At 38.2% G+C, this 19,968-nt stretch overlaps 1 protein-coding gene across 1 annotated transcript in view; it reads right to left on the reverse strand.

Moving 5' to 3' along the window:
- Positions 1 to 19,968, reverse strand: part of MAEA (macrophage erythroblast attacher, E3 ubiquitin ligase) — a 49,483-nt gene that overhangs the window by 8,933 nt on the left and 20,582 nt on the right. The window contains exons 4-5 of the mRNA XM_035324838.1: positions 6,841 to 6,963; positions 3,911 to 3,987 (exon numbers count right to left, since the gene is read on the reverse strand). Of these exons, the coding sequence (XP_035180729.1) occupies positions 3,911 to 3,987; positions 6,841 to 6,963 (200 nt within the window). The remainder of the gene's footprint in view (positions 1 to 3,910; positions 3,988 to 6,840; positions 6,964 to 19,968) is intronic.

Genomic DNA, 19,968 nt, shown 5'->3' on the forward strand with positions numbered 1-19,968 from the left:
CGTTGAAACCACTAACTGAATTCTTGTGACAGATCAAAGTAATAGGCAGGAAGTTTTTTTCCTTTCCTCAAATCCCAGAGCGATTCTGTAAACGCTATAGAGACAAAGTCATCTTCTGCTTGTTTGAAATTGCAGCGCCTCCTTGGGCTGCAGGAACAGCTAGCAGTGTACTTGACAAATCCCAAACTGAAAGGGTATTTACGAGGGCTAAGACTTACGGTTTGTCTAGTAAGGGTACCGTGATTTTTAAAAAGCTTTTAAACTATGGAGTATGTATCTATAGATGCCTGAATACTTGAATTAATGCATTTATCAGGAAGAATCAATAACTGAACACAAACGTAGGGTATTTTCAAGAAAGGACTTGTCCTTTCTGCTCAATCTTTTTGACCCATGCCTGAATGCCTTTATCTCAGAGACCACTGTGACTGCTAGCAAAATTTATAATCAAAACACTCAAAAGTGTTTTTTTATTTGGTAACTATTTTTATGCAACTGTTCAAACCACATCCCCTCTCCCTTCAAGGAGATGGAGATGAGGAACAAGCTGTGTATATACACTCTTGCAGGAGATAAGGACACTGAAATTAGTAGACTGTGGCCATTTTCTCTTTCTCTGTACATCACCAGCTTTTTTTTTTCTTTTACTACTTTTCTCCTTGATGTCCTAAGAAAAAGTGTGCAGGATGTTTTTGTTAAGCCTTGGCTAAGAATGTGCATCTCTAGCCTCCCATGAAAGCAAAGTAGCAGAATGCTCTCACATTTTCCCGACTGAGGCTAGTGAAAGCCCTGAAAGCGTGCAATTAGCATCATCGGCCAGTCGCTGCTACCGCAATAGGTACGAGCTTCCAAAAACCTGGAGAGACTGTAGGACTTAAAAGCTGATCACACGAGGCTAAGAAAAACCTTCGTGATGTACTTAAGCAGAAGTGATTTACTCTTTGTATTGAAGTAGTAGTTTTTGTATATTCTCAAAACAAACTCAAGACCACTCTGCTAAGCTACCTTAGAGCAAGGTCGGTTTGTAGATATATTCTAAAAAGCTACAGAAATTCAAACACTTATTATATAAAACATATATTTTTAAGGCTCACATCCATTTTATCCTAAAAGCAGGATGCCACTTTAGAGGTTCTCAGCAGGCAGTAAGCAAAGCTTTCAAACTTATTTAAACACCAGCTGCGTTTCAACAAAATGTCAGCTCTCCGAGTTCCACTCATACAGGAAACTACTTGGTAAACAGCCTCTTTCTCTGCTTTCTAATGGATGCCTGACCTATTTATTGCACCTCGGACACAATACTGAAAGAATCCCGCTGCAGGCACTTAAGAGAAGCAAGCTAATAAAAACACCAGTTGCAACAGTTTGCTATAAGCAGCAAGATTTATGCTACCCCTTCCTCAAATATATGTTGCCTTACTCATTAGACATTTATTTTGAAGCGAAGTAGAATGTAATGGCAAAAGCTGACATTTTTCAGCCACATTCTTTAAAAGGACAGCATCGAGAAGCTGAACTCAAAGTACAAAATTATCAAAACTTATCCTGTTAAAGAGTGAACTGAGAAGGCCTTCAGCAGCTCCTTTTACATTTAGGAGAAATTAAAAAGTTAAAGCAGCGTTATTACCACTGCCAAGTTATAACTGCCAAGTATAAAATATTTGTTGACCCTGAAATTCTATAGATATATGGAATGCCTTAGCCCTACTGACACAACGTATGGAAGCTTACTTGCAATGTAGATAGGACCTGTAGGTTTTAAATCTCAGAGGACCTAGGTATATTTTAATAGACATTTGGAAAGAAAGACACGAAGGTAAAAAGGAGGAACTATAAAACAATAACAGCCTATGCTTGTACAAGTTATCCCATGTCAAGAGCAGTGGATCCTAAAATGCTGAGGGTGACAACTTGCAAACTTTTACTCGTTCTACGAGGAAAAAAAATCAGAAGGAAACAAATTTTCAGTAATAACAATACAATACGGAATGACCTTAATTCCTTGTCCTAATTCTCAGCCCATCTCCTTATTTCAGCTCTGGTTTCCAAGCTACATAAGGAAGTTGCAGTTCAAAGAAAATAGTTTTAGAGCATGGACTATTTATTGTTAAGATGCATGACTGCACATTTGGCAAAGAGGCAAAAAGGGAGTAAAGCTAAAGGCACAGAGGCACAGTATTTGTTGGATAAAGAGCACAATGGGCTTCAGAAAACAGACCAGGCAGTTGAGTCTTTCACCCTTTTCAACTGTACCTGACTTAATTCCTTAGAATCGAGAGCTCTATCAAAGGGTATGTGCACACCTCTAAGTGACAGCACGTAGATCCTCCCCTCCGAATTATTAACATGCTAAAATTAGCTGCAGTTCTATCCGATTGCACATTTGGGTGCGACCAAAACAATGATCGTTTAGGTGCAAGTAGGGCAAAGTAGTAATGATGTGAAGTATCTCAAAGCAAACATGAAGTATGAACAAAATTAGAACAATCTGTAATAACCCCCAAAAAGAAAAGGCAAGTCATTTTGGTGTAGGTGTTAGCATTAGACTGACCTCTCAACAACATTGTACTGTGTTTTCCTTTTTACATTTTTAAACAATTAAGACTCTCTCACCCATTTTATTCAAAAGTCATCCAGTTCACCCTGCGGAGGAATTTCTCCATCTAAAGCAGACAGCTGAGCTAGAACACTTCCAGTCTATGGCTATGTTATGACACTTTATATGTTTCCTATACCTCTGCACTCCTCTGACCAAAAAGGAGCTTTTCCACAAAATACAAACCTCCTGCCAGTTTCCATTTCCAGTACAGCTTTAAAGGCAGGAAGACTTGCAACTCCCTAAATATCAAACTTCATGGAAATGTTCAGGTGCAGTGTTATCATCGTGATGCATTAAAGAAGCATGAAGTCTGGCCATTAAAGCTTGTCATTTCACCCTAGGTTTAAAAGTTCTTATAAAACAGAACCTGCTGTGACTTCCTTTCCCCTTTGTCCAAGTCTAAGCTTCAGTAGCTCTGCCACCTGCATCATACTTTATGGTGCTGGCAAGATCACTGCTTTTAAGAATTATCAACACGTTTTATAGTCCCACTACCAACCTTCCACTCATTTCAGCAGAACTGGTTTCCTGCATTATCCTGGGGTGTTAGTGGTCCTGATTTTTAGGGTTTAGCAATAACTTAAAAGCATAAATTGCCTTATGTACTGAAATTGCCAGAAAGATCATCTTAATGGTTGAAGTCAGATTGTGATTAGGTCTAACTAGTCTGACTCATTCACACCACCTTGGGCAGTGTTGTCTTGTTCTCAAAGTCCTAACACTGAATAAGTTCAAAAGAGGTAAAAAAGGATATTGAGATTGTTCCTTTATTCAGGACTAAGGGAAGGGAGTGGGAGAGGATAACATAGCTTGTTATCCTCACGTAACAATGCAGAGATGTATGAAAAGTTGAGATAGGCATTTCATTAATCTTTTTTAGTATTTTTTATAATAAAGTGTGATGATAAAATTTTTGTATTTTTATGATAAAATTGCAATGAATTTCTGTAAGATGCTAGCTGTTCCTCTTGAAAATGGGTTTAAGGTAAACACGTTCATTACACGTCACCAGAATACACAGTTGTTTTACAAACAGATGCTTCCTAGCCCTTGATTGAAGAGTAGAAAAAATGCAGAGTTCAAATGACAACAGTAAGTTGTTAAAAAGGTATGGTGTCCTCCCAGATGCACCTTCAAAAATTTCAACCCCAACTTAAATGCAAAACCTGATCACAACAGTGCTAGTAAGATCCTTTGCAGCAGTGGGGTTTCTGGGTACTGCAGTAATAGTCACATGTTACTAAGGAAGCATTATAGCATCTTATAGCATCTTATTAAGAAATTTGTTTGGTAAGCATCCTAATTTCATACCTCACAGCATCCAGTCTCTTGTTCTGTCGAATGAGTTCAATGAACTCCTGAATCCTTAGGCTGAACTCCAGACAACTCTGAGATTAAAGACAAGACAGGGTCTTAGATGGTGCCACAACTGCACTGCACAGTATGTTAAATACTATGTGTGCACAACAAAAAGTGTTAATAACATGCAACCTTGTTTCCTTGCTTTTAGGTATTCATGAAAAAAATTGAAATGCTGATTTGTGGACAAGACGTCAGCACAGAATCCCCCAAAAGCAAACAAAACTCCTCCTGCCTCCTTCAGAATTTCAGTGTTTAGCAGGGATAAACTTCTTCCTAATGACTGAAACCATCATTATCTGGGATGCAAGTGAGAACAACAGGGATTTTAAACTATCTTACAGTTTAAAGTAGTAGATTGAGCAGAAGTCTGGGGCTATATGATAATTTAAACAAGAGAGGTGTTCCCCAGAAGACTGCAATGAAGAAACAAGTCTTTGAACCCCTTCTATTAACAAAAAGCAGCACGGAGTTTAGCTTACTGCGGTCATCTCTCCCCCTCCCTTTCTTCAAACTACTATCCTGCTGCTGTTGTCAAACATCTAAAAGCCATGCTGAAGACAAATCTCAAACAAGAAAACCAAGTGCCATTTACCTGTTTTGGGACAAGGGTAAAATTTGAAGCCTAATGAAGTTGACAGTGCCCCTTTAAATCAAATTCCATCACCAGTTCACAAAATCTATAAAAAACTTTGAATATATGGAATTAAACAGATTCTCCCCACCCACCCCCATTAAAAAGAACAAGTCATTATCCTTCTTTATAGGGACACAGTCAACTGTTTTATTACCTTACAACCAAAACCCCAAGTCCTTTAAATCTTAAAAAAATAACGATTCCTTCAGTTACCCTGCCCCATCTGCCCAGTTTATTTTCTCTTCCCCCATGCTTGTACTGAATAGTTGCCCTCTGTTTATTGTCCATCAGCACAATAATATCAAAATTCCTCAGTGACTTCATGAGGAATTTGAGCAACTCCAAATTTGTATCAGCTAACTGCCTAGGGTGACTAATGCACATATTTCAACGATTTGTTTTAAGATTAGAAACGTAGCCGTTTGAGTGTGATACATTCTGTTACTCAATAAAATATAGTTGTTTAAGGAACAGATGAATTATTTTCCATCTACACATTTTTCTGTACTTGTACCTACATTTAGCAAAGAATAAAAATTTCTTCTCTATTTTATTTGGAATTTTCAAACAGAATTACGTTAAAATTCCCTTTTGTTGAGATCCACACAAAAGCCTCATTTAGAATTTTAGCTAAGTTTGTTTCTATTAATAAAATTAATCAAACGTTTAAATGGCTTAAATACCAAATCCTAGGGCTTGGTATTTCCTTTTTACTATTTCAGCGGTAAAAAACCCCACAGCCCAAGAAAAAATCTTCAGTCTTTTTGTTTTTAAACAAATCTTCAAGCAAGCCACAAGTCAGTGGCTCTATCAGTTCTGTAGACAAGTGTAACTGAAAGAAAAAAGTCCTGAACAGTCAGATGATGCACATATTTCAGCTTTGCATACCTTCAAACAATTCCACAGCAGCTATTCACAAGAGTTTAGCTGGCTCACATGTGTAAAGACCACAGGACTACGTGTTTTCCCAGGCCAACATCATTTGACTTTTTGATTTTGCTCATTTTTAGATGGTGGCTTGGGTTTTAGAACAGTAACACTGATGAGTAGCTAAGCAACCAGAAACAGAAGAAATGTCTGTGTTTCCGAAAGAAGCATGGGGACTTCTTTTCTTCCAACTCTGATCTCTCACAGCCTTAGGTTTTTAAATATATAGAAGGGCTTGCAGAAATATATATATATATTTTTTTTTCCAAGAAGAGGGATGGGGAAGATTTTTCCTTCCTTGCTTGTTGAAGATTGGTGATGAAAAAAATAGGACATTGAGATTTTTATTTCTTATATTGCTTAGCATATTAAGACTATAATTTATTTTGTTTTTCCCCAGCAATATAATTATGCAATCGTGTTTACATACCAATTCTGGTTTTCCTTTAATCGTTTCCATAACAAGATCATCATTTTCTTTAGAGTAATCACTGGCCATTTTACTTTTGTGTCCCATCTTCCATTCATTCTCACATTGGCATCCCTGAGTGACATGGAACATCACTCTTTGCTTACCTTTAACTGCACTTAAACATTTTTTGGTTAAAGAAAGTGCTTAGTTTTAGAAAAAGACATCTCTGAAGGAGGCAGGGGTTTTGGTTAATATAGTTAAAAAACAGATTTCTGCAAGCCCTATAAACGATTACAGGACATTGTAAAATGCAGAATTTAAGGGATAAGGAAATTTAAACCTACTGCAGGAATGAATATACAGCATGTTCAGGTCACAGTATTCAACGGCAGACAAATTAATGCACTTATTCCTTGATTAGACTCCTATTTTTCAAGAAACTTCACCAGTTTCTTACAGAAGGTTATTTTTTTACTCAAGGTGTGTGTGTGTGTGTGTTTTTTAACATTTAATATATACACTTCAAAAATACTAAGACAAATCTGTATTAAATTTCTCTCAGTGATAAGCTTCAGGACATATGTTTACCAACTCATCTCACTCTTAAGATACCTTCATATATAAACTAGGAACTATATTCTCAGCAGGATGCAAGAAGAGCTATACACACAGACTCACATGCATCAAGACACTAAGCACATTTGCATTCAGGTTTGGCATTCAAGTGAGCTAGTTCAGAGCCAGTAACCTACACCTTAAAAGATGGATTTTGTACTTACTGTCCTTACTTTTATACAAAGCCTCATTCAAGACCTATAATTTAAACCAAATTGACCGCATCAAATATCCAAGTAGTTTAGAAAACCACTACTTAAGCAAAACATTAACAACACTACATTTTCATACCTTCATTTTCCTGAGCCTGGATTTGTTATCGTGACACCAAGCCAAGCAAGTCATAGTCTCTTGTCTTTCCAATGACTCTTCCACTTCTTTAGCAGTCAAAAACATCTCAATATTTACTAAGTCCTTCAAAAGCAAAGCAAAAGGAAAGTAGGGCTTGTTAAATTGTACTGACACTTCACACAGCAGTCCATGTAACAGAACCAAAAGACAGATACAAAAGACATTGTTCTAGAGACCTCTTTTTTAGGACAATACTTTCCTAAAAAAGTACAGATCTCCCAGGTTATCAAAGATTTTTTCCCATATTTTTTTCTTAAAAAAAAAGACTCAGATGTTTCCAAACGATGTGAACGAGGCCCATTCTGAATGGACACTGCCAGAAGTTATTTCCGAGCTGCACAAACACATCATGCTGTGACAGTTCATACTTTCCTGCAGAAAATACACTGTGGGATACCATAATTCAATACACAAACAGTAATCCAGTACTAAAATATTTGATTAGCACACACTTCAATTTTGAATAAGTTCATTTTTATGTAGTCTTCACAGCAAAGTGCTGAAAATTATACAACTGAATTGCTAAGTGACAGACGTTGTAGGAGCTGCAGCGAACTAAACCATTCAAATAGGTGGCATTTTCAGCTGTTAGGACAGCTGAAAATACTTAGTCTAAGACCTTCCCGTGACAAAGATAAAGAAACAGAAGCAGCAGCAAACTTATCACATTCACGTTTTGCACTTCATTTGCCATTTTTTCCTTTTAAATACAGGAATTCCCTGTTATTAGAAAAACACACCCGATTGCACTAGATTTGTCAGAATTCTTGTTTACAGAAGTGTAGACACGCTCCATGTATTTCTAAATCATAGCATAAGTGGTTAAGTATGGACTTTTCCTGAAGCTTTCATTCATGTGACTTTAAACCCCAAAATATTAAGGGTAGTTTACATGCAACTACATTTTACAGAATATATGACCACAGCGCTGTATCAGAAGAACAAAGGGAGAAGAACAAAGGGTCTCACACAGCTCTAGTGCTATCAGACCCAGGTATGTCACACTGATGTCAGACCCCAGCTAGTTGCAAGTTTACAGAATTAAATTAAAATTAGACAAATATTGACCCCTCCCTATGCCCCCCTTTTTGTCTATTATTTTTTTTTGGTAATCAATGCCTTCTCAAAGCAACTCGAAGTATGGCAGTTAACTCCATAAAAAAATATAATTTTGCTTTTTGATAGTTCGAAGCACTTCCAATTATATTCTCAGGTTAAAAAAGTGCATTGTTCCCCTGTGCCTGATAATATGACCACCTAAAAACCTCTTGCCCATGTCATTCATCTGTATAAGTCATTTGATATCTGATGCCACCACATTCATTATCTTGTCTACATATTTTTCCATACAGCTCTGAATGGAAAGATGATTCAAGTTAAAAATAACATCTTCATACATCTCCCCACACTTATTTGTGCTATATGCATCCTCCTAATGAGCAGCATTGGATTTTACACCAAATTAAAACAAAAACATTTTCATCTGCCTACTTTTTTTTTTTTTAAAAAAAAAGATCTGAATATGCTATGCAGACAATAAATTGCTGGTTTGTTAATAAAACACTGATCTGTTAGCTTTTCCTAGCTTAAGCCTCATCAAAAACCAGACTTATTTATTTTTTAAAGAAGCATATAGGCAGTGTTTTAGGTCAACGAGCTAGTGAGAGAATCCCAACTGAACGAATTTATCAATGAGGTGTTAATGTGGCAATCCTCAGCTATGAGCAGAAAAGACGGTAGTTGCTGCTGAGGCAGAAAAAATCCCTTGTAAGCAAGAAGAATTCCTACGTTCCTTTTGCAAATTCAAAATAAAAAGGTTCTATTTGGTACAGAAATGCTAATTGGACGTATTTGCCAAAAGAAGTCAAAGCTTGGCAGTCATCTCCATTAAATAGACAGTATGTAACCAGAAAACAGAGGAGAACATTTTTAATTAAAAGATTTCCTTTCAGAACTACAATCACATTTAAATTGCACCAATAAACAGATTTTTCTTCTCTGCTGACTAAATAGAAAGTTAGGGAACAATCTCAAAAAAGCATTAAGAAGTCCATCTGTAGGGAAAGAAACAGCTTATGCAGTTGATAACAAACAGTTAAGCCTTAATCATGCAGATTGATAGAAGGAAATACTAAGATACAATCACGCAATAAACCTTTGGAAAAAAACCTGCATATGCTCTTGTGACCCATGTTTTTGGGTTTTGCTTTCTCTTTTTTATTTCTAATCTGATCACAATTCCCTGTTGTGGTTGTGCCTACTCTACTCTTCATGCTTCTCCACGGCATATTTCATTAGTTAGGACTAAGGAAATGGAAGAAATGAGTAGCAAGAGCACTTGGCTTCATCAGAAACAGCACAGCTCTTCCACGCCAGTCAGTACCACACTCTGGAGAACTCCTTGTGTTCCAGTGTTCTGTATTCCAACTCCATCGGGCACAGATGAGTACATCCACCCATCATCCTGTGCTCTGCTCCATTTACATACATATAGCTTTTAAAACATCACTGCTTTTTAAGCTGCAAGTGCCTACAGGGAGGGAGGCTACCAGCCCTATGATTCTGCACAGAACTCCAATAATTAAGGTAGAAAACACTCTGAAGAACGAGGAGTCCTTTACTCTGATTATTACTACCTCTACCCCTGGCCAACATAAAAGCTACAGCCCTACGCTGCATTTCTGTTTTCTTTTCCTTTGTAAGAACATCCCAAGCATGTATGTGCACGTCCCCTCCTTCGAGCACATCTTGGGCTCCGATCACCGCAAGCAGGAGATGATCGGGGTTCAGCTCTGACCTCCTCACTCCTGGTTTCTCTGCTGAGCAGCACCCTGTTTTCAGGAGACTCCAGCACCTGCCCTGACGGGAGGGACAGGCTGCAGCAAACGCTCACTAGTTACTGGATATCAAATGGCCACCACGGGAAGCATCTACTGAAGCTTTTCTCCACGGAGCAGGTGTTTAGAATTAAGCTTATATCAGCTGGAGGACAAACCTGCAGGAAGCCAGGCTGCAGGAGTTCAACAAGTCATTGAGTAACTGCCTTGGGATGGAAAATAATCACCTATTTCAATACCAGTTTCAGGCATCTAAACTAAGTGGAACATGAAAGTGGGCTCAGTTTCATGAATTCACATGGCTGTACTAGAAATAAGTGATTCACAAAGATACAGTGAACGTTGTAAGAAGAATAACAGCTGTGAAGTGAAATGGTGCATACAAAAGGTAGTAGGATAATTTGTCTTTAACCGGTGGCTATTTTCACTTCACATAAGTTTGAAATTAAAAACAGCTAGCTATATGTCTGTAACAAAGTTGTGAACCAAGTAAGAAACTAGTAAGCACATATTCAAGTGTGGACTACTTTTAATTTAAATCTAAATAAGGTTTGTAATGTTAAGGTCCTATAGTGAATTAGAATTCAGTAGTAAATTGGAAATAAAACAGTAGTTACACATACTTAGAGGAATTAAGTACATACAAAAAAGAACTCTTGCTAAGAAAAATGAAAGGCTATCAAACCTGTTCCTCTTCTGCAGGACTTGTGCAACAGCTAACAATATGCTCCAGTATCTGAGCAAAATTCCTTTACTCCAGAAGACCTTAAGCAAACTTTATTCACCAACTGTGAACCAACTGCATCTCCGCAGTCGAAGTAAGACAAGGTTCAACAGCAACCACTCCATCCAAGAGTTTTGTTTTACTGACACAACAGTGACCTCTTCAAACGTGGCAATGCAGGAGCTCCCCTGGGATGTCTTTAGAAAGCTCTGACTTTCTATTTCAAGACCAGCCCAGATGCAGAAATCCTCATCCATTTTTTAGAATGGGAACTTGTTTATCCTCAGAGTGAAACATCTTTACATTGTAACCACGCACTGAGCACATTAAAGCTTTATGATTAAGTTACAAGTTATACATTCCTTCCACAGTTATAACTAAAAGATAGCAACGTTTGTTTCATAGCTAGTAAAATTCTGCACTTCCCTACAACTTTTTGAGAAGCCAGCAATGGTTCTCTCTCCAATATGTAACACTGTTTTGATAAACTCATTCCCAAGTATAAAAACCAAACTCTTCAATAGTTTCAGATCTAGATGCACGGCCTCAAGTTTGCCAAGAAAACTACTCATACATTTCAGCACCAAATATCTCAAAACATCAACTCTGCAGCTGTTCTTACGCCAAAAACAGATTTAAAAAAGAACAACATTTCTCTGGTAGCAATACAGCTTTTGCTCAAAGGCTCTGTAGTGTTTATATGAGGGTTTTAGTTTATTTAACACATTTTAAGACTTGGAGCACTCAGGTCAACAGTTATTTATCTCCACTGGTCTCCACTCCATGCATGAGTTGAAGTCAGTTATTTTATGCTATCTCCAGCCACAACTCCAGAAAACTGTCAGGAAAAAATGTGTGATAAAGTCCCTTATAATTCACACGAACATTTATAGGTTTTGGAAAATAAAAACATATGAACTATGGTCATTTCACAAGGCTCAAAACCTAACAAAAAGTACTAATTTAATAAACAATACTTTATGTTCTCATATCGCCCTCCAAACTCTCCCTCAAAGTAAGATAATTCACCTAAAGAGTTAGGCTTATGACAAGTTTGGAAAAAAAAGGCTTGATTCAGGTAGAAAAACGTAGCATTTTGTAGAAAGTAAGTTTAACTTAGTGTGAAAAAGCCAACAACAGTTATTAACTAGGCTATTTAAGCTATTTGTATAAGACAGGTGAATCATAATATCATATGATAATGTTTATACATTTTTTGAACATGCAAAATGTTTTTTTCATTGCTTGCTAGCATCAATGCAAAGTTGAAAACAGGCCAAGATGCCTCAAGCTATCAGGGGCTTGATGCCAAGCGTTAATAAGATTGACTACAGATACTAGATGCATAAGAGCACCATTCTCATATTAATTTTTTGCTGATGCACTTCAGCATTCAGTAGTACAGTAAACATTCATTTAAACTATTTGTATATGAAATACATTAAACACTTGGATCGCTCTAAAACAACAACTCTAAAAAAGCTGCGTTAATCTTTCGGTGACTGCTCACACACTGAACTACGAAGACCCAACTTGCAACCTGACCTCCCACAGAATTTAGGGTCAAATAATGAACAATTACAAACAAAATGGTTGCATCAGTCTTCCATATTTATACACTAATTTGTTAAATTTTCCTCTGTGATGAGTACGCAAGTCCAGGGATTACCTAGATGCCACGATTACCATTGCACAGCTTGGGAAGAAGGCGTATGCAAACAGCTACAAAGGCAGACAACAAGGATCACCTGGGGAAGAAGGAGGTTGGCATATTTCTGCAACAGGGAATCAGTGAAAACCACCTCAGCCATCAGAAGTAGGGGACTAGAACAGGCCACAGTGATGCTACCTACTTGGAAACGTGTGTGGAAAGAAAAATTGAATTTCAGGGATAAAATGGGACAGCACAATAGGCTTTGATGGCAGTAACATGAACTGATTATGGTCTCCATTCCTTTGTCCCTGTTCTCTTGTTCCCAAGAACCGATCCTTCAAAGTAAATTCAGACTATGTAAAAATGACACTGAGATAGAAGGGAGAAAAATAATAAACCATGCTATAGGTGGTAACAAAACAGCAGCATCACAGTTAATGAAGTTCATTTAAAAATGTGGCAAATTAACATTAAGAGGCCTCCTTACTCTCTGCTCGTAAAATAATGCTGTCTGAAGTTCATTAAGCTACTATTAAGTGTTATAATGCTACACATTAACATCACTACAGAAAAAATAAACACAGTAATTGATGGAATGTCCCACTCAAAAGCCAGCTGCAGAACTAGCTGTTTGAAAGAAGCAAGGCGACGGCCAAACCACAGATTCAACAGACAAGCCAGAAAAGTTTGTCTGCAAAGTAAACACGGTACTCCTTGCTGTACACAGTCAAACCTTCACATGAGAGCATCTTCTGTGAGCTCTGTGTAGCACAGAGCTTTGAATCTTACCTGGTTATTTTTGACAGGCCCCAGTAACTTACCCCAACTGATTACTGGTTTTTGGCACGAAGAGATCTGCTGCTTCTTCTGGCAAGTGGTTCTAAGAATTAAATCCTGTTCTAACCTTGTGTCTTATTTCAGGTTTGATTTTTTTTTTAGGACTTCTGATTCCAAGTGCTATTTTTTCCCTAAGCATTTCCTCACTAGATTAAGAAACCCCGTGGATTATGACTTTTGCTCCTGTACCCAGCAGTTCTCTCAACAAGCCTGTCCCAGACCAGCACCTCACATTTTCCAATCATCATCTCCCTCCAATTTTTCCAACAGCTTTACTATTACATAGTCACCAAAATGCACACATTCTGGTACCGACTGCTGCAGGGCCAAATAAAGAGAAGTGTTTTATCTGCCTACTTTTTGCGTCCTGTACTCCTGTCCCAGCAACTTCTGCAGCTCAGCAAATAGCTGCACTTCACCCAGCAGTACACAGTAACAAGTATGTACACCAGGGGACTGCAACAAAGCCTCCAAAGCTTTTTAGATGCATCAGTGGGCAGGAAAAAGCCTCTGGTCACAGCTTTGCTTTGACTGTTTTCTGTAGTAGGCACTTGTGGTAGAGGAAAGAAGACTAATCCTCTGCCAGGTGAGCATGAGCCCTGCGGCTCTTGTCCAAGCAGGATCTGTCTGTACCAGCAGTTATGCTTTTTCTGACAGATAATGAACTCCTGTCACTGGAACAGTAATAGGAGAAAGCGTGACATGTAGAGTAACATCTACATTTTTAAGGAAACGTCTGGCAGGAAGAATGTACAATGAGAAAAGTCTAACGCACCTAGACAATCTCCAGTTGATAACTTGATAAAACTTCAATTGAAGATCTTGAATGACAGTACATTGTGCTAGCCTTTCAGACTAAGTATTTTGTACTTAAATAGCTGCTAGATATATTTACAATTAACTAACCCATTTTGTCTAAAAGATGACTAAAAAAACAGACATTCAGCATCACAGCATACTTCACATTGCTGCCTTTGAAGTGTCAAATGATTTGTAATGAGGAAGTTTGTTATTTTGAATCGATCTCGCCTATCTCACATTTACATAATTCTAATTCCCACAGATGCTTGAGACAAACAGCAGATGTAAGGCTGTGCAGGAATTACAGCACTTTGAAATTCAGATGAACACACCCAAACAGTCATTATATCAATCTACTGAAAGTTGCCATGCCTAAACTAAAAACATTTAAAGCAGCTTCTGAGTTGCTCATAGCCTAGTACTTTAAGGTAACGTCCTGGACACCAGCAACTGTTTTACAGGTAGCAGTCTCAAACCTCCCCAGTGTGGAGCTGTAGGAGAGGGACATGGTAACTGGCTTCAGACAAAGCCATTTAATGGCTTTTGCCATTCTGCATTTAGAAATTCAGGTCGTCTGTTCTGCATGACAGTGAAGCAAAGAATACATGCAAGTATTATGCTGAGTTTTATTTACCTATGTAAAATGGAAGCGTTATGAATATAAACTTGTTTTGATGAATTAATACATACTCATGAGTTTGCCTACAAGCCGTTCCTGAACTATGTACCTTAAAGATTTCTAAGGGTACAGCAGTATCAGCTTTTAACATACAGCCTCCTCCACTCAAACTCTGGTATTCCTAAACACTGCTGCAGTGAAAATAGATACAAATCACATCGTTATTACTGCTATCCATCCTACTCCAGTAGAAAGTTTACTGATCCAATGTTCTTGAACTGCATTTTTATTATGTTTCTTATTTGTTGTGACCATTTCTGACTTGAATTTCACTCTTACTTTACCTGACCATGTAAATTAAATGACAACAGCCATTTCAGGCTTTTGGGGTGAAGCCATTTCAGACTTTAGGGTAGAAAAACAGCTGTACCAAACAGCATTTACTTCTTGTATGTATATATACTACAAGTCTATGACAATATACTACTAATGCAGAAAGTGGAAGGCAGTTTTAGCAGTGCAAGGAGGCCCAAGGGAGCAGAGATCATCTTCCAGAAGAACAGAAGCAACAGGTTACCTGCACATTGCTCCTGGTGTGCACATCTGCCTGCAGTTCATTGCCCACAGAATGCCTTTATTCTGCTCATACCTCAAAGCAAGAACACCATCTATGCAAGGTCAAATATGTAATTGTCAGACCAGAGGTGCCAACTATTAGCTTCTTAAATATGAAACTTTCTTTAGAAATCCACATAGCTCTAAGTTCAACACTATCTGCTCTTTGTTAACAACCAGGAAGTGAGCTTCAAAGCCCTAAACAAACTGAAGCCTATCACATTTTGACCAGAAGTTTATTGTTGGAGAGCATCCACTTTTGAGCATTAAGTCTTACTTAAAATGGCATGCACTTCTTTTATTTTCTTTTTTATTATTTTTATTTTATTTTTTTTATTAAAAGTCATCAGTGGGAAGATCAAGTTACTCAGTGAAAGGTTGATTTCACAAGTTGGAGCAAAACCTGATGCCAAAACTGCGTAACACACACAAATCGTTTAGCAGATGTTCAGCTGAGGCTTCAGAAGACAATTTCACAGTTTTGAGGAGCTTTTTTAAAAATAAAGTGAAGAGAGAGTCTTTAGCTTTAGGGTGGGGGAAAAGAACAGTGGGATACTTCATGAAGAGATCAGGTACTTGGTCAAGAGCCATGCAACCTGACTTGAAAAATACAAGTTTCTCTTATTCCAAAGGACATGAAAATAAGCTTTTATGACTTGCCTTAACCAAATTAGATGATGGAACACCTGAGTTTGCCTGCAGGCATCTTTCCAAATATTTGGAATTGGTTAATCCATTCAAAGTTGTTTCTAAATAATTAAAACCAAAGCTGCATCTATGCACAGAAAGGAGGAAAAACTGGACTAAAATGGAGAGAAGGAAGAACAGAGGATAATCAGCTTTTTGATACAGCGAGTGTTGTCATTTATGCTTATCAAAATCTATTTAAAAAAAAATATTTGCTAAACTGGTTTGAAAGATAGAGTGTTTTAAGAATGGTTTTCAAAATGTCTGCTCTGCTTTGATATTCTACAGGAGGTAACAGTGACCAAAATTTTTTAAGTTCTGCTGGAGAAGGAACGCATTGACAAAAAGAGACAGTGAAGATCTGAATCTCCACTTCAAGAAAATTGGTATCTCCTGTTGTTAATTAGTTTAACACTACTTTATACATCAAGAAGCCTTTCTAATACAGGCTAACATTTACAAGAGTCACAGAACTTTTGAAGTCAGCGACATACTCAGCTTTTTTTCCGGTAATTCTCAAAAGCAAAAAGCACACTGTGGTATTAATGCAAATGGGTAGTCAAGTGTCTTTGAAGGATCATGCACCTACTTAACCACTGATTTAAGACCACCAACGTGCAAAACTGATTGGCTTGTAGAATCTATAAAAAGCAAGGTCATGTTAAATAGTTATAAGCCATTAAAAAAGTTATTTCAAATTAAGTGCTCTCTTATACCTGCAACTTTACAGTGCTACTACTCCTGCAAGACATACGCTCTTGGGTGCGGGAGTTCTTCTGTCCATTGGTTTAAAGATTTTTGAATCATTTGCTCCCTGACCTAACAGAGATGCTTGGTTTAAATTTACATCATTTCACACACAAAAAAAAAAGTGATTGTACAACTTGCACAATATGTGCAATAAGGCAAGGAAATTTATTCTAGTATAATAAACTAAGCAAAGACAGAGAGGATTTACAGCACATGATAAAGAGACTGGTAGCTTCACAATCTAGGTTTGTTTCTAATGGTATTGGCAAAATCACTACTTTTATTACATAATCAGTGAACATATGGATGATTTTTTCCCCAACCCTATTGAAAAAGCACCCAATTGAAAAGACAACCACCCCAAAGAACACAAACCAAAAGGTTACATACCTAACTTAACCATAAAGCTTACCCTACAAACAGCAACCAACTTCCTACTGGGACACCACGTTTCTAAAACTAGATTTTCCTACCAAATAATGGCACAGAAATACGATAGCATTTAATGTAGCAGAACATGGAATAGCAAAGTAAGTTAATAGACAACCAGCTAGCTGAACATATGAATCTGCAAATGAAAATATGCATTTTTATATTGGTGTTGCACTACAAGGTCACAGTAGAGTCAAAATAAGATCATTATAAAGCGTAACAAGCTGATACTGATGAGCTTCATTTATATGCAATAAAAAAATCCACCCTTAACATCTAGTTTATATCTTCAACTCAAACCATTTTTCACATCATTAGTGAGCCAGAAGACATGAAGAAAAAACCTGCACTGGAATCCCTTCCCCCCCGTATTTATTTTGGCACAAGTGTGACATTTCTGTCCTTGACTGTCAGCTCTCCTATTTTGATTCTCAGATTTTGGTTTACTTTCCCAAGCAGCGTTACTGTTCCTTAAAGACATAACTCACACCATGCATGTTAGTCATTTATTTCTGTGTTAACATATAACATTATATATGCTGCACACCAAAACTCTTTTCTACCTGGAGCTAGTTAACTAGTTTAAACTTCCTTTGTGATTTTCACAGAGCACTTCTTTTTCATAGCTGTTTGCTTCCTAGTTTATAACCACAGCTCTTAAGTGCTTATCTTCCATGACAAGAATTCAAGAATATCATTCTTATTAAGATACTTATTTTGGAAATCAGACCAGAATTTGCCTTAGCCCATCAACAATTATTAATATTGGACACTGGTGCATAGTGAATCTCCAAGCAAATGTCTGTTGCTATTTATTGGTAAATATATGACTGATTTAATAGTTTGCTATTGGCCACTGAGGCAGAATAACTTCTGAACCGTTTCCACCCATGAAGTACCTTGGCAGCTCTTCAGGTCTCTTAGCATTCAGAAGCCATGCAAGGAACTTAAAACACGCAGGCTGAGACTTGCTCCCAAGACTGGTCTAACAGCTACTGGGGGATGCTGCTTAATGGAGGATCCGTGAGCTTCATCTGAAAGGGGGAAAGTTCTTTCCTTCAGCCTTTCAAAACAGTGGCAGTATTTTCGGACATTTGCCCTGCAATCACAGAAACAATCCCAGAATGTTCATGGTTGGAACTTCTGGAGGTTCTGTCCAATTCCCTTGGTCAAAGTAGGGTTGACCAGTAGACATTACTCCGGACCGTGTCCAGGTCAGTCTGGTCTTGAACATCTCCAAGGACAGACAGACTCCACACCCCCAGCATGTCTGCTGGGGAGCCCAGAGCTAGATGCAGGACACCAGATGTATCTAACCAGTGTTAGAGAGGATGGAGCACCACCCTACACACCTGCTGCCAATGTGCATCTCAATGCAACCCGAGTGCTGTTGACTCTTCTTAGCCACAAGGGTGCATTGCTTGGTTATATTCAACTTGTCTACCATCCTCACCTCTTGTTCCCTTCCCTTTCTGGGAAGCTGCCTTCCAGTCAGTGAGCCCTCAGCATGTTCTGGTGTATGGAGTTATTCTTCCCTAGGTGCAGGGCTCTTGCTTTTCTTTGCTGAACTTCACAAGGTTCCCATTTGCTCATTTCTCCAGCTATTGGGAGTGCCTCTGAGGGCACCACAACCCCCTGCTGTACCAGCCACACACCCTGGTTTTTATCACCTGCAGACTTCCTGTGGACACTTCCATCAGCTAGGTCATTAACAATGATGTTGAACAGGTCTGGATCAAATAGTGACTGGGCTATAACACTCATGGCTGGCCTCCAGCTGGACTTCCCCCCCCCCCTTCACAAAAACAAAAGGTTTGTTCCTCTCCCCACTTCTTCTCCACAACCCTTTGATCCTAACAATTGTGCTAAAAGGACCTACCTTTCATCAACTTGTAACAGTTCAGGATTCGAGGAAACTCAAGTGCTGCCTCTCAGAACGTGCAAAAAAAAAAAAATCAAGCACAAAGCTGAACTTTCAGAAAAGAAAAGTTGCTCTTAGTTATGCAGATTTTGTGGTCTCTTTTCCAAGTTCCTGCTTAGGGTACAGAACCTACTCAGTGGAAACAAGATTGTCTTGATATATCAAAAAAATCAGGTAATAGATGTAACCAGATTCACTACACAGAAATGCACTCCTGAAGCCTGCAGTGGTAGAGACATTTATCAAAATTACAGTTAAGACTACAGTAAACAGAAAGAGATTACTTTGGATGAAGGAAAAATACCATGATATTTTGTAATCTCCACAGCAGAACTACATTATTAAGCATTAGAGAGCGATTCAATGCTCATATCCTTCAGCAAGGGAGGAACAAAGAACAACGAAGTTGTCTGTTACTAAACCCATAACACCACAAATTCTGTGCAACCATCAGGTCTCATTATCCTACTGCTGCAAAACCTACTGCTGTATATCGTCCTACAGTAAGAAAGACTGAGTGCAATGTTGAGACTGAGGGAAGCCTATCCTCAGCCAAAAAGTAAACTCGGATGTTGCCTAAAATGCTGGTTTTAGCAAGCTGGAAGAAATAGTCTCGCTGCATTCAACATGCGCAACTAAATGGTTGTATACTTTGATGTTATGCAAATATAAATACTTCAGCTTGGAGGCAGAAGTTAAATAAGCTTATTTAATACATTCAAAACAAAAACAAAAGCTCCTCTTCAGCAGAGTGAGGAGTTACAAGGCTCCACAAGTGCACTGCTTTGTACCACAGTCTTGCAGTGTATCACAATGGACTTCCACGTGCATATCTAAACCAGAGCTAAGCATTACTTAGTCAGGCATAATAGAACTTACAATAAAAGTGAAAAAATATTTCCACAGTGCTTTTTCAGCACAACTAGCAAGTGTGACAGCATGATGATTCAGCAGGAGAGAAGCTCCTGCTTCAAACAGAGGGAGACATCTACCAAAAGTGGAAGAGCTGCTGACCATTCATCTGTAATTACAGGATCCCTGAATAACTGTCTCGCCCTGTTTTATTGATCCACATGCATGGGTTATCTTTAGCGAGGCACAGCAAACTCTTCAGTGAGTATAAGCAAAATTATTTCCTACCAACAGTCTGTAATCCATTTTTTCCCCCTCTCCCTTGTATTCAACATCTAC

Source organism: Oxyura jamaicensis, chromosome 4, assembly GCF_011077185.1.
Source record: "Oxyura jamaicensis isolate SHBP4307 breed ruddy duck chromosome 4, BPBGC_Ojam_1.0, whole genome shotgun sequence".
NCBI classification, from domain to species: Eukaryota; Metazoa; Chordata; class Aves; order Anseriformes; family Anatidae; genus Oxyura; species Oxyura jamaicensis.